Raw genomic sequence first — 13,142 nt, forward strand, 5'->3', positions numbered from 1 at the left:
AGTCCAGAATTTTGTGTTCTGGTACTACCAGTGTGCTGATGACACCCAACTCCATTTGCTTTTTAAGATCTTCCAGGAGGGCTTCTCTCCGTCCCTTGAGCCCCAGTGTGTGGTCACCCAGCTCTCTCCTCCCTCCCCCTCCACTGCATTTCACCATAACTGCAATAGACTCTTCGCTGCGGAAAGCTACCTGACTTAAACCCTAGTCTTCAAGTTGCCATAGGACTCCTTGTGATTTTCTGCCATCTGACTGGCGCAACAGTAGAGTGAACATATGAAAAAGAGAGCAGGACACCACTCCCAGTACAGTCATATTTTCCCCCCCACACCTTTCAACTACTTTTGAATTGGATCAGCCGTACATCATTAATTTTGTACATTCAGCTTCCTTATGCTCTCTTTCAAATTTTTAATAATACTCAGTGTTTCCAAATTTTGTTACAGAATAATCAACCATGACTACAGAATCTGGATCAGACTCTGATTCAAAGGAGCAGGAGCAGAAAGAAACATCTGGTCAACAAGGAACAGGTGGGACAGCACCCCAAGAACAGCAGCAGCTGCAGCAGCAGCAGAGTGAAGAACACCAGAATGCATTAGAACAGTTTTCTGCTGTTGCAGCTCATAGCACTCCTGTGAAGAAGGAGCAGGTAAGTAATCTATTTGAACATAATTTATAAACATCTTAATGAAAGTTGTAAAGCAAAAGCGTGGTCTTATTCAGAAGTACATACCTATCTAAATTAAACTTTTTCTTTTTCTTGCTGCAGTTTCTTTATAAGCTTAGAACAATGAAAATTACAATGTATGTAATTTTGGGGGGCAAGGGCAAATTATCCTCCTTGTAAAATGTAGGAGCTGCATTTCAGGCTCAGTACCTGTCAAAGCCTAATTCCATTAGGAATTGGAAGGTGATTGAAACTAACCCAATTTCCTTTTAAGTCTTTGAGAGTTAATTTTATCATGAATAAAATTTTGCACTGATTTCAGAAGAAATTGAAATAAGACGATTTAGGCTGGACCCAGTCCAGTAAAATAAAACAGCTTAAAACATTAAAATGAAATCCACCAGCAAATCCAAGTTAAACAACAGTAGCAAACACCATTTTAATACAGATTGGTTACCACAATTCAGATGTCACAGCGGAGTGTTTGAAAGATGCCTCATAGTGAAACAGATGTATACTGACATGAATCACTGTGTGCACTGAGATACAAGAGCACCAAACAAATGTGAACAAGCTTGTTCTTGTTTTGCAACAGCACTAATGCACTAATGCTGCAGGGTCCGCGCTCCTGTCCTATCACTCCAGAGTTTGCAATCACTGAGCCACTCTTCGACCTGGCAGAGAGGCTTCTTGTCCCACCTCCTGCCAGGAGTTGCTCGCGGATTGCGATCCCCAGAGCAATAGAACAGGAACGCGGACCCTGTGGCATTAGTGCATCAGTGAGTGGACTGGCCAGACCTTCGTTATCTCCAACTGTGTGGGGGTATTCATATATGAATATGAATACCACCATCTCTGATCAAAACATATTAATTCACAGGTGCATGAAAGTACTCAATCAGCATTCTAATTGTGTGGCAAAAAGAGAAGGGAACACTGTATCTACTCAGACACTGACAACAGCAATGCAGATCCAGGTGGAAGTATCTTGAACCAAAATTGGCCTTAAACGCTCTATGTTTCCTCCATGTTAGATGTTGATTTAACGCTTTTTTTCTACATGAATTCATGCATGTAAAACTCTAAAACCAAATATTGAATGCAAGTGTTGTCTCTATGGTCATTTTGCCCTAGATAACTACATGAACAGGATGTCAGGCTTCTTTAGGAAGATGAGATTTAATTCCCTGTGAAACTATCTTGCTGCATGAACAACTCTTGACAGTTTGGGGTCCTGCTCTGATAGTTCCTGGTGGGTTTTTTGTGTGCATGAGGGAGGCTCAGCACAAATTAATGTAAGATGCTTCTGCAACAATCTAAGCTAGAGAAATTCTCCCTAGGTTAGCTTTTGTTGTACTTAGATGCTTCTAGAAACAATTATCTGTGTGCTGCCATTTGATGTGTAACACTCCTGTTCATAACTAAAATAACATGCTCCCCAGCAGAAATGTCTCTTTGCATTTTTTTTCTCTGCACCACCCACCAGTTTTAGCAGGCTAATGCAATTGCTCTCTCCATGTGCTGGGTTAGTACACAGATTTCTATGTACTGTGCAACATGCAGCTCTTTAGGTCTGAAAGCAGATTAAAGCTTTTGGCCAGATTTGATTCATTCTCATGGAGAATTGTTACAATGAAGGAAACAGACTTGGAAGATTAATTTGTGATGAATGTCAGTGCTGCAGGCTTCCGACTTATTCTGAAGTCATTTTGAACCAAATCAGATATGTTTTTATGATGGTCAGATGAAAATAAGATTAACTTCCAAAGCTTTAGCTAAGGTATTGCTTGTGTTTCATTGTAGTCTAGTTTGCCGAAGAGCAGTGAAGAAAGGTAGGCATTATTAAAATGTTCCTACCACTGAAAAGCAACCCTTAAGGGAGACATATACTACTGGTTAGACTGTTCTAGCCTTCACTTATTCTCCTGAAAAGGCTGGATTATTTAGATATCATGAATCTTTTAAGCTCTGATTCCTGAATAATGTTTAATAACAAGGATGTATTGCAATGATTTTTTTCTAGCATGCTGCTCTGAATTAGCAGCTATGCAGCAGAGCAACAGTTTCTTCACCAGAAAAGCTTTTCAAAACAACCAAAGTTTAGCTCCGTTGCAATGTAGCTATGTCTCACTTTTTAAAATGTAGTTTTGAGTCATTTACTAAAAAAAAGGATAACTGATTGTGCTTTGTGTTTCTGAAAGCTTGCTGTGATCAGCCCTATTTTTTTTTAATCTGAAACTGGAACATAATCTCCCTATTTGGTCTTTGTAGGCCACTGACAAAGAACGTGAATTTGCTGCTGCAGCAGCAAAACAACTGGAATACCAGCAATTTGAAGACGACAAGCTTTCTCAAAAATCGTCCTCCAGCAAACTCTCCAGATCTCCTCTAAAGATAGTCAAAAAACCAAAAAGTATGCAGTGCAAAGTGATCCTTCTGGATGGCTCAGAATATGGCTGTGAAGTGGAGGTAAATACTGGGGAAATGAAAGGGCAGGAAGATTTTTTGTGTGTGTGTATTGTACCTGGTGCTTAGTTAGATGACAATGTTTGGTTGAAGGATGATTGCAATGAATTGGGAACGCAACATAAATTGTTTTTCCCAAAAGGAAAGAGTGTCTCTAGTAATGGAAATGCATTGCTTTTAAGAGAATTTAATGGGGGAGGAGAAGAAGAAATGAAATTGAGTGTTTAAATTCCATGGATGTATATGTAATGATTTGCCTGGGAAATCAAAATAAGATAATTTATACCAGTGACAAGTAGTGACATTAGAACAGCAGGAGACATCAGCAGCGAAAAGAAGTAACAATGTAGATTTGAAAATTTAAGGCTCTTCTGTAGCTTTGTTTGAGTCTTTTTTTTCAGGAGTGTAGCGTGAAGTCTTCTTTTAGTTAAAAGCCTCTTACTTCATAGATTCTTGGACGAATAGTCTGCCTAGAGTTTCACACTTTTATTCACAGAGTAGGGATCTTGTTGGTAACTGTGGAGAAAGAGCAAGCAACATATTTAGCATCAAGGACAACAGTGTGTGGCAGAGATGGAAAAGCGCCAGTTCTGTGTTTGGGATTAGTAGAATGCAGACAGAAAATAAAGCTGCCAGGACAATAAAGCTTGTATATAAATCTGTATAGTGACAATGTTTGGAGCACTGTCTACAGTTCTGGCTTCTGTATTTCAGAATAGATATCAGACATGGAAAAATGTCTACAAAAGTGGAACCAAAATGACCAAAGGGTTGAAATCTCTTAGGAGAAAATGCACAGTTTGCGACTTCTTAGTTTAGATGAAAGATGACTTGGGATAGATGCCATGAGACATGGTTATAAATTTGCATAATACAGAGAAAGTAACCAAAGCCAAAAAAAAAAACTTCCCTTTTTATAATAGTAGCAGAGCTCAGAATCTGAAAGTGGGCAGTACTTCATTTGGAGATGACAAAAGAAAACATTCCTTCACAGTTCATAGTTACCTTATAGATTTGCTGCTGAACTGGGATACATTTATTGATTACACAGAAAGGAATCTTTTTAAAAAGTGAAGATATGCCTATAGTGTCTCTTAGACATGCTTACTGAATAAAAAAAATCCAGACTTAAAGAAAGTACAGTATACCAGTTAATACCACTTTCTGTATCATATACCTACTATATCTGTCATGTGGCTTAACATTTTGCCTTGCTCAGAAGTCCAAGGATGAAAAATCAAGATGTTCAGAGTAAGAAGGAGCTGTCCAACAATGTGTCATAATGGGGAGCACCAAAGTAAGGTTCTGTTTCTGCTGAGGTTAGGCCCCACCTCCAGCTAGGCTTACTTCTGATGTCATCCACTTGTATAAGGTAAACATGACCAGGACTGGTTAGTACTTGGATGGGAGACCACCAGAGAATACCAGGAATCTCCAGGTAGGGTAGGCAAGAAATCAGCCCGTAATCAGGAGAGCTGCTACGAATCAGAATTGAGTGGCCTAGATGGATCCGAGGTCTAAGTTACTATAAAGCCACTTCCTCTGTTCCTAACTGGGAAGCTTTACTGGTGGCTCTGATGCTCTGTGCATTCCTAATCTGTGATTAGGTCTGATGAATCTGCTTGCCTTCTAATGAATAGAGCTTAGGGGTTGTTAACCTCAGAGTGCCAGATGAGCGCTAGACCTCTGATTTTGGGCTTTGGAGGTGGGGTTTAATGCTTTACCTTTGGTAACGTGGTTAGAAATTTCCACTCAGTAATTCAGACAGAGGTAGCCCATCACTCTGCATAAGCTGCCCCTATATCACCTCTTTTTGGAATCCATTTCCCTTTTGGCTGGTGGTGGGAAGCATTAAACTGCACACCCAAAGCCTGACTGTAACGATACCTGGCAAACTTCTACCCTGTTTCCTCAAAAATACAGTGGGGTCTCTATTAAGAACGTCCCTACATAAGAACAATCCAACTTAAGAACAGCTCCATTTGCTAAATTTTGCTTCTAGTTGAGAACAGAAATCCAAGGAAAAAAAACCTTTCCTGCTCTTTTTTTAACCTTAGGTCATCTTAGATTAAAAAAAATTATCCCCCTAGTGGTAGAGTACGTATTAACCAGTTTTGCATTAGTTCCTATGGGAACTAATGCTTCAATGTACGAACGCACCTCTACATAACAAAAAAACAGCCAGAACGGATTAATTGGTTTTCAGTTCATTCCTATGGGAAATTTTGCTTCAACTTAAGAACGTTTCAACTTAAGAACACCATTCCAAAACGGATTAAGTTCTTAAGTAGAGGTTCCACTGTAGTTTCTATGGACGGAAAAGAGCAGATACGGATTAAATGGTTTTCAGTGCATTCCTATGGGAAATGCAGATTCAACATAAGAACTTTTCAACTTGAGAACCACCTTCCAATACGGATTAAGTTCTTAAGTAGAGACCCCACTGTAAGACCTAACCTGAAAATAAGCCCTAGTGTGATTTTTCAGGATGCTCGTAATATAAGCCTTACCCCCTAAATAAGCCCTAGTTAAGTTAAACCCTACCCTCCACCAATGTGCAGCAACCAGAAGATGACATGATTGTATTTGAATAAATGTAGATTTTTGTACATGAAAAAAAAATCCCCTGAAAATAAGCTCTAATGCATTTTTGCAGCAAAAATTAATATAAGACCCTGTCTTATTTTCGGGGCTTGAGTAATTCAGAGAAGCTATGGGCTATGCCGTGCAGGGACATCCAAGACGGACAGTTCATATTGGAGAGTTCTGACTAAACACCATCCACCTGGAGCAGTAACTGGCAGGCCACCCCAGTATCTTTGCCAAGAAAACTCCATGGACAGAAACAAAAGGCCAAAATTTGACCCAACTCCGGGAGGCAGTGGAACACAGGAGGGCCTGGTGTGCTCTGGTCCATGGAGTTTTCTTGGCCATGAAGTCAAGAAGAGTCATGAAGAGTCGGACACGGCTTAACAACTAAACAGCAACAACAACTATAAGGGAAGAAAAAAAAGGGAAATATAACATAAATGCTCAGATGTAATTACTAGATGATAGGTTGATTTCTACTCTTTTTGCCTTATTGGCAATACAGATGGTCTTCCCTTCTATTTTCTGGGGTGGGAGACAAAGGTAAGGGACTTAAAATGCCCAGTGCACTGAGGAATGAATGAATAGAGCAGTTTAAAAGACACAAGGCCTAGCTCCTTTCAGTTCACCCTATGGCAACTTGCTTTCCCTGTCACAGCATGTTTTGCAATTAGCTGGCTGGCCATAAAAAAATTTCCCTTCAAAATGGTTAGAGATCCTAAAATTGTTTCACATGTTTCATACAATGGCAAAGATAGCTGATACAGCCAACACCTCTGGCAAAAAGGAAGGGAGAGTACTTACCTATACCATGCAAACACAGAAAGGAGGAGGAATACCTCAAGAGTTGCAACAGTGTTGGTATCTGCACACAAAGCAAAAAAAAAAAGCGTGCTGCTCATACACTGCAGTAGAATGATTTAAAGTAGGGCCCATCTTGGAGGATTTTTTTTTCATCCTTGAGCTACTGTAAGGAAAGAGGGGGGAAGGGAAATATAACATAAAGGTTCAAAAATAATTACTAAATGGTAAGTTGAAATTGTACTGTGATTTCAGCTGCTGTGATGGCAATGCCACATTTTCTCTGAATTTTGTCACAGCATAGTATGAATAACAGTGAATTCTACTATTGAAGAGCATTTTGTCATTTTATTCAGTTGCTGCATAATAACGAATGTTATGTTTCAAAGTAAGTTTGCCATGTGGCACTGAGATTTGTGTTGAAGGTACTAGTCCTGTGGATCTTGCCCTCTAGACATTCCAGTTCTTAGTTCCATCTGTGGGGAGGGGGAGGTTAAATTAAAAGATACGTGAATGAAATGTTTGCTTGTGAAAAAATCAGCTTATCTTCCTTGTATACCATGTATATATTCTTACTGTACAATTCACTAATGTCAAGCGATTAGTGATCTTAGTTTATAATGGAAATAATCTCTTTTTAAAATTTCTGTCTGTGAGCCATTCAGAGTGCATAAGCTTATATGGCATAAGTCACATGAATGTAGTTAATTTATAACTGAAGAAGAAAACTTCAAAGTTTTCTGAAAACTCTTCATCACATCTTACCTTCATAAAGAAGTCAGTACCTGTTTGACCTTCCTCCGTTTTCAGTATTGCTTTGTGTTTTGTTTTGTGCTTAAAAATGTGTGTGTTTAGTCGTTTAGTCGTGTCCGACTCTTCGTGACCCCATGGACCAGAGCACGCCAGGCCCTCCTGTCTTCTACTGCCTCCCGGAGTTGTGTCAGGTTCATGTTGGTTGCTTCGCAGACACTGTCCAGCCATCTCATCCTCGGTCGTCCCCTTCTCCTCTTGCCATCACACTTTCCCAACATCAGGGTCTTTTCCAGGGAGTCTTTTCTTCTCATTAGATGGCCAAAGTACTGGAGCCTCAGCTTCAGGATCTGTCCTTCCAGTGAGCACTCAGGCTTGATTTCCTTTAGAACTGATAGGTTTGTTCTCCTTGCAGTCCAGGGGATTCTCAAGAGCCTCCTCCAGCACCACAATTCAAAGGCATCAATTCTTCGGCGGTCTGCTTTCTTTATGGTCCAGCTCTCACTTCCATACATCACGACAGGAAAAACCATAGCTTTGACTATTCGGACTTTTGTTGGCAAGGTGATGTCTCTGCTTTTCAAGATGCTGTCCAGATTTGTCATCGCTTTCCTCCCAAGAAGAAGGCGCCTTTTAATTTCAGGGCTGCTGTCTCCATCTGCAGTGATCATTGAGCCCAGGAAGATAAAATTTGACACTGCCTCCATATCTTCCCCTTCTATTTCCCAGGAGGTGATGGGACCAGTGGCCATGATCTTAGTTTTTTTGATGTTGAGTTTCAGACCGGTTTTTGCACTCTCCTCTTTCACTCTCATTACAAGGTTCTTTAATTCCTCCTCACTTTCTGCCATCAGAGTGGTATCATCTGCATATCGGAGGTTGTTGATATTTCTTCCGGCAATCTTAATTCCGGCTTGGGTTTCTTCCAGTCCAGCCTTCCGCATGATGTATTCTGCATATAAGTTAAATAAGCTGGGGGACAATATACAGCCTTGCCGTACTCCTTTCCCAATTTTGAACCACTCAGTTGTTCCATGACCAGTTCTAACTGTTGCTTCCTGTCCCACATATAGGTTTCTCAGGAGACAGATCAAGTGGTCAGGCACTCCCATTTCTTTAAGAACTTGCCATAGTTTGCTGTGGTCCACACAGTCAAAGGCTTTCGCATAGTCAATGAAGCAGAAGTAGATATTTTTCTGGAACTCTCTGGCTTTCTCCATAATCCAGCGCAAGTTAGCAATTTGGTCTCGAGTTCCTCTGCCTCTTCGGAATCCAGCTTGTACTTCTGGGAGTTCTCGGTCCACATACTGCTGAAGCCTACCTTGTAGGATTTTGAGCATAACCTTGCTAGCGTGCGAAATGAGTGCAATTGTACGGTAGTTGGAGCATTCTTTGGCACTGCCTTTCTTTGGGATTGGGATGTAGACTGATCTTTTCCAGTCCTCTGGCCACTGTTGAGTTTTCCAAACTTGCTGGCATATTGAATGTAGCACCTTAACAGCATCATCTTTCAAGATTTTAAATAGTTCAACTGGAATGCCATCACCTCCACTGGCCTTGTTGTTAGCCAGGCTTTCTAAGGCCCACTTGACTTCGCTCTCCAGGATGTCTGGCTCAAGGTCAGCAACTACATTGTCTGGGTTGTCCGGGATATCCACATCTTTCTGATATAATTCCTCTGTGTATTCTTGCCACCTCTTCTTGACGTCTTCTGCTTCTGTTAGGTCCCTCCCATTTTTGTCTTTTATCATGTTCATCTTTGCGCAAAATGTTCCTCTAATATGTCCAATTTTCCTGAACAGATCTCTGGTCTTTCCTTTTCTGTTATCTTCCTCTATTTCTTTGCATTGTTCATTTAAGAAGGCCCTCTTGTCTCTCCTTGCTATTCTTTGGAAGTCTGAATTCAAGTTTCTGTAACTTTCCCTATCTCCCTTGCATTTTGCTTCCCTTCTCCTCTCTGCTATTTCTAAGGCCTCGTTGGACAGCCACTTTGCTTTCTTGCATTTCCTTTTCTTTGGGATGGTTTTCGTTGCTGCCTCCTGGACAATGTTACGAGCCTCTATCCAAAGTTCTTCAGGCACTCTGTCCACCAAATCTAGTTCCTTAAATCTGTTCTTTACTTCCACTGTGTATTCATAAGGGATTTGGTTTAGATTATACCTGAGTGGCCCAGTGGTTTTTCCTAATCTCTTCAGTCTAAGCTTGAATTTTGCTATGAGAAGCTGATGATCAGAACCGCAGTCAGCTCCAGGTCTTGTTTTTGCTGACTGTATAGAGCTTCTCCATCTTTGGCTGCAGAGAATATAATCAATCTGATTTCGATATTGCCCATCTGGTGATTTCCATGTATAGAGTCGCCTCTTGTGTTGTTGGAAAAGAGTGTTTGTGATGACCAGCTTATTCTCTTGACAAAACTCTATTAGCCTTTGTCCTGCTTCGTTCTGAACTCCAAGGCCAAACTTCCCTGTTGTTCCTTTTATCTCTTGGCTCCCTACTTTAGCATTCCAGTCCCCTAGAATGAGAAGAACATCTTTCTTTGGTGTCAGTTCTAGAAGGTGTTGTAAATCTTCATAGAATTGTTCAATTTCAGTCTCCTCAGCAATGCTGGTTGGTGCATAAACTTGGATTATTGTGATGTTGAATGGTCTGCCTTGGATTCGTATTGACATCATTCTATCATTTTTGAGATTGTATCCCATTACAGCTCTTCCCACTCTTTTGTTGACTATGAGGGCTACTCCATTCCTTCTACGGGATTCTTGTCCACAATAGTAGATATGATAATCATCTGAGCTGAATTCGCCTATTCCTGTCCATTTTAGTTCACTGATGCCCAGGATGTCGATGTTTATTCTTGCCATCTCCTGTTTGACCACCTCCAGCTTCCCAGTGTTCATAGATCTTACATTCCAGGTTCCTATGCAGTATTTTTCTTTGCAGCATTGGATTTTCCTTTCACTTCCAGGCACGTCCACAGCTGAGCGTCCTTTCGGCTTTGGCCCAACCACTTCATTAGCTCTGGAGCTACTTGTACTTGTCCTCCGCTCTTCCTCAGTAGCATGTTGGACGCCTTCCGACCTGAGGGGCCCATCTTCCAGCGTCATATCTTTTAGCCTTTTGTTTCTGATCATGGGGCGTTCTTGGCAAAGATACTGGAGTGGCTTGCCATTTCCTACTCCAGGTGGATTGCGTTTAGTCGGAACTCTCCACTATGTCCTGTCCGTCTTGGGTGTCCCTGCACGGCATAGCCCATAGTTTCTCTGAGTTACTCAAGCCCCTTCGCCACGACAAGGCAGCAATCCATGAAGAAGATTCTTCATGGAAGAAGTGCTTAAAAATAAAATTTGTTTATTTAATCCTTCCAATTCTTTATGGTGTTTGAACAGAAGAGCTTATTTAAAGTGAAGGTTTTTGTAGTCACTGATAAGTTCCATAGGTACTGTAGATACAAACCATATGCATCTTGGCATGTATAGCCCCTGCTTAAGTCAAGAAAGCTTTAATCCCGATCTGTAGGTGTAGGATTGTAACCTTATTGAGTAATAATTGTTATGTGTTAGGCTACCACTGTGAAACATCTGTTGTTGTGCTGTAGTGAATAACTGAAGCTAATCTACTTGAAACATTATTTCAAAATATTCCTCTAAGTCATGAATACATTGTCTGATAAATGTTATCAGAATGGCAGATAGGAAGATAAGGCTTGTTCAGCTGGAATTCTAGACAGCAACTCTGTCTAACTGTATTGAGTTTAAGAGAAAAGATTAATTTTAGATTTCACATGCAGTACCAGGCTTTATGTTGCTTACAAGAACAGTGCTCTGTTTAATTAAATCCATAGGTACTATCTGTAATTCATGGAAATTAAAAATGATCTAGTGGAAGTGAAGAATAAAGTTCTAAAAGAAGTGAGTTTTATGAAGAAATTATGAAAAAACTGAAGATGATGGTTAGGCTTGAAGAATTCAAGTAGAATCCTTCAGGTGACTGCTTTCAAGATCAAGTGCAGGGAAGGAAGAAATTCTAGATCTAATCACTTGCTAAAATGCCTTTGGCCTTCAAGTACATCTGTAAATGAGTTGTATATTTTTTACTTTATTTTTTATTATATCCATATTATTATTGGTAGCAGCCTTGAACATATTTGTTGAGAAAAAGATTTCAAAAGAAATCAGGAGATTTGGTGTTAAAATATATTTACTATTGACTATATAAGCAACTGCATAAAAAGATTGGTTGTAGCATTCTTTGGCTAACACTGGGCTGCTAATTTTGCAACGTTCAGCATCACTCGTTACTGTTATGTCTCTTTTTAATATGGCCTGGCCTTGTGAGCCATTCCTTTCGTTCTCAGAATCGATTCCTTGCTTCAGTTCTGCTTGAGTTTCTTGTGATGGACGCCTGTCATGTCAATTTTCACGCATAGCAGAAAAAGGAGACAAAAGCAGTTGTGAGACTCGTTGAGATCATGGCTGTTGATGAGTCTGCAGAAGGAAACCTTTGCTTCTGCTGAGCCAACACAGAGAAAACTCTGCTTTTCTGATTCTGAAAAAAGCAGAAGTACAGTAAAGAACTCAGTACTTCTTAACACAGTAATGAGCTAAGATATGCTGCTGTAAGAACACATCACTACTGTTCAATAATATGAAAACTGAAATTTGCAGACTACTTCAAGGCCTAGCAATGCCAGCAACTGTTTACATGAACAGAATGTTTATTTTAAAATGGAACAAGCAGTGTAGTAAACCAGTCACCTCGTTATAGGAGGTTAGTTATCAACTGCAGGGGAAATGGGAGGTATAGGTCAAGCTGTTACTATTTATTTCATTTACTTCTTACTTCTCTCCCAGAATTCAGACCCAAAGAAATTTAAAGTTAATGGATTAAGTTAAAGCCATAACTGATTAAAATACAATACAATAAAATGACAAAGATTAAAATAGAATCTAATTTAATCATATGATTAAAATAAAATTTAAATTAAAAGTCTTTGAATTCAATTAAAATAATCGTCGTCATCGTTTAGTCGTGACCCCATGGACCAGAGCATGCCAGGCCCTTCTATCTTCCACTGCCTCCCGGAGTTGTGTCAGATTCATGTTGGTTGCCTCGATGACACTGTCCAACCATCTCGTCCTCGGTTGTCCCCTTCTCCTCTTGCCTTCACATTTTCCCAACATCAAGGTCTTTTCCAGGGAGTCCTCTCTTCTCATGAGATGGCCAAAGTATTGGAGCCTCAGCTTCAGGATCTGTCCTTCCAGTGAGCACTCGGGGTTGATTTCCTTTAGAATTGATAGGTTTGTTCTCCTTGCAGTCCAGGGGATTCTCAAGAGCCTCCTCCAGCACCACAATTCAAAGGCATCAGTTCTACGGCGGTCAGCTTTCTTTATGGTCCAGCTCTCACTTCCATACATCACTACAGGGAAAACCATAGCTTTGACTATTCGGACTTTTGTTGGCAAGGTGATATCTCTGCTTTTTAAGATGCTGTCAAGGTTTTTCATCGCTTTCCACCCAAGAAGCAGGCGTCTTTTAATTTCCTGGCTGCTGTCTCCATCTGCAGTGATTATGGAGCCCAAGAAAGTAAAATCTGTCACTGCCTCCATATCTTCCCCTTCTATTTCCCAGGAGGTGATGGGACCAGTGGCCATGATCTTAGTTTTTTTGATGTTGAGTTTCAGACTGTTTTTTGCACTCTCCTCTTTCACCCTCATTACAAGGTTCTTTAGTTCCTCCTCACTTTCTGCCATCAGAGTGGTATCATCTGCATATCGGAGGTTGTTGATATTTCTTCCGGCGATCTTAATTCCAGCTTGGGATTCCTCCAGTCCAGCCTTCCGCATGATGTATTATGCATATATATTGAAT

General features: G+C 40.4%; 1 protein-coding gene across 50 annotated transcripts in view; it reads left to right on the plus strand.

Moving 5' to 3' along the window:
* EPB41L3 (erythrocyte membrane protein band 4.1 like 3) overlaps positions 1-13,142 on the plus strand; it is a 188,543-nt gene that overhangs the window by 85,190 nt on the left and 90,211 nt on the right. For 49 of the 50 annotated variants that reach the window (XM_078391565.1, XM_078391574.1, XM_078391578.1 and 46 more), the window contains exons 2-3: positions 445-650; positions 2,940-3,137. In XM_078391565.1, coding sequence (XP_078247691.1) covers positions 456-650; positions 2,940-3,137 — 393 coding nt within the window. In that variant the 5' untranslated portion in view covers positions 445-455. The remainder of the gene's footprint in view (positions 1-444; positions 651-2,939; positions 3,138-13,142) is intronic. The other variant, XM_072999605.2, reaches the window with a different exon arrangement.

The sequence above is a fragment of the Pogona vitticeps genome, chromosome 4, assembly GCF_051106095.1.
Source record: "Pogona vitticeps strain Pit_001003342236 chromosome 4, PviZW2.1, whole genome shotgun sequence".
Classification (NCBI taxonomy): Eukaryota; Metazoa; Chordata; class Lepidosauria; order Squamata; family Agamidae; genus Pogona; species Pogona vitticeps.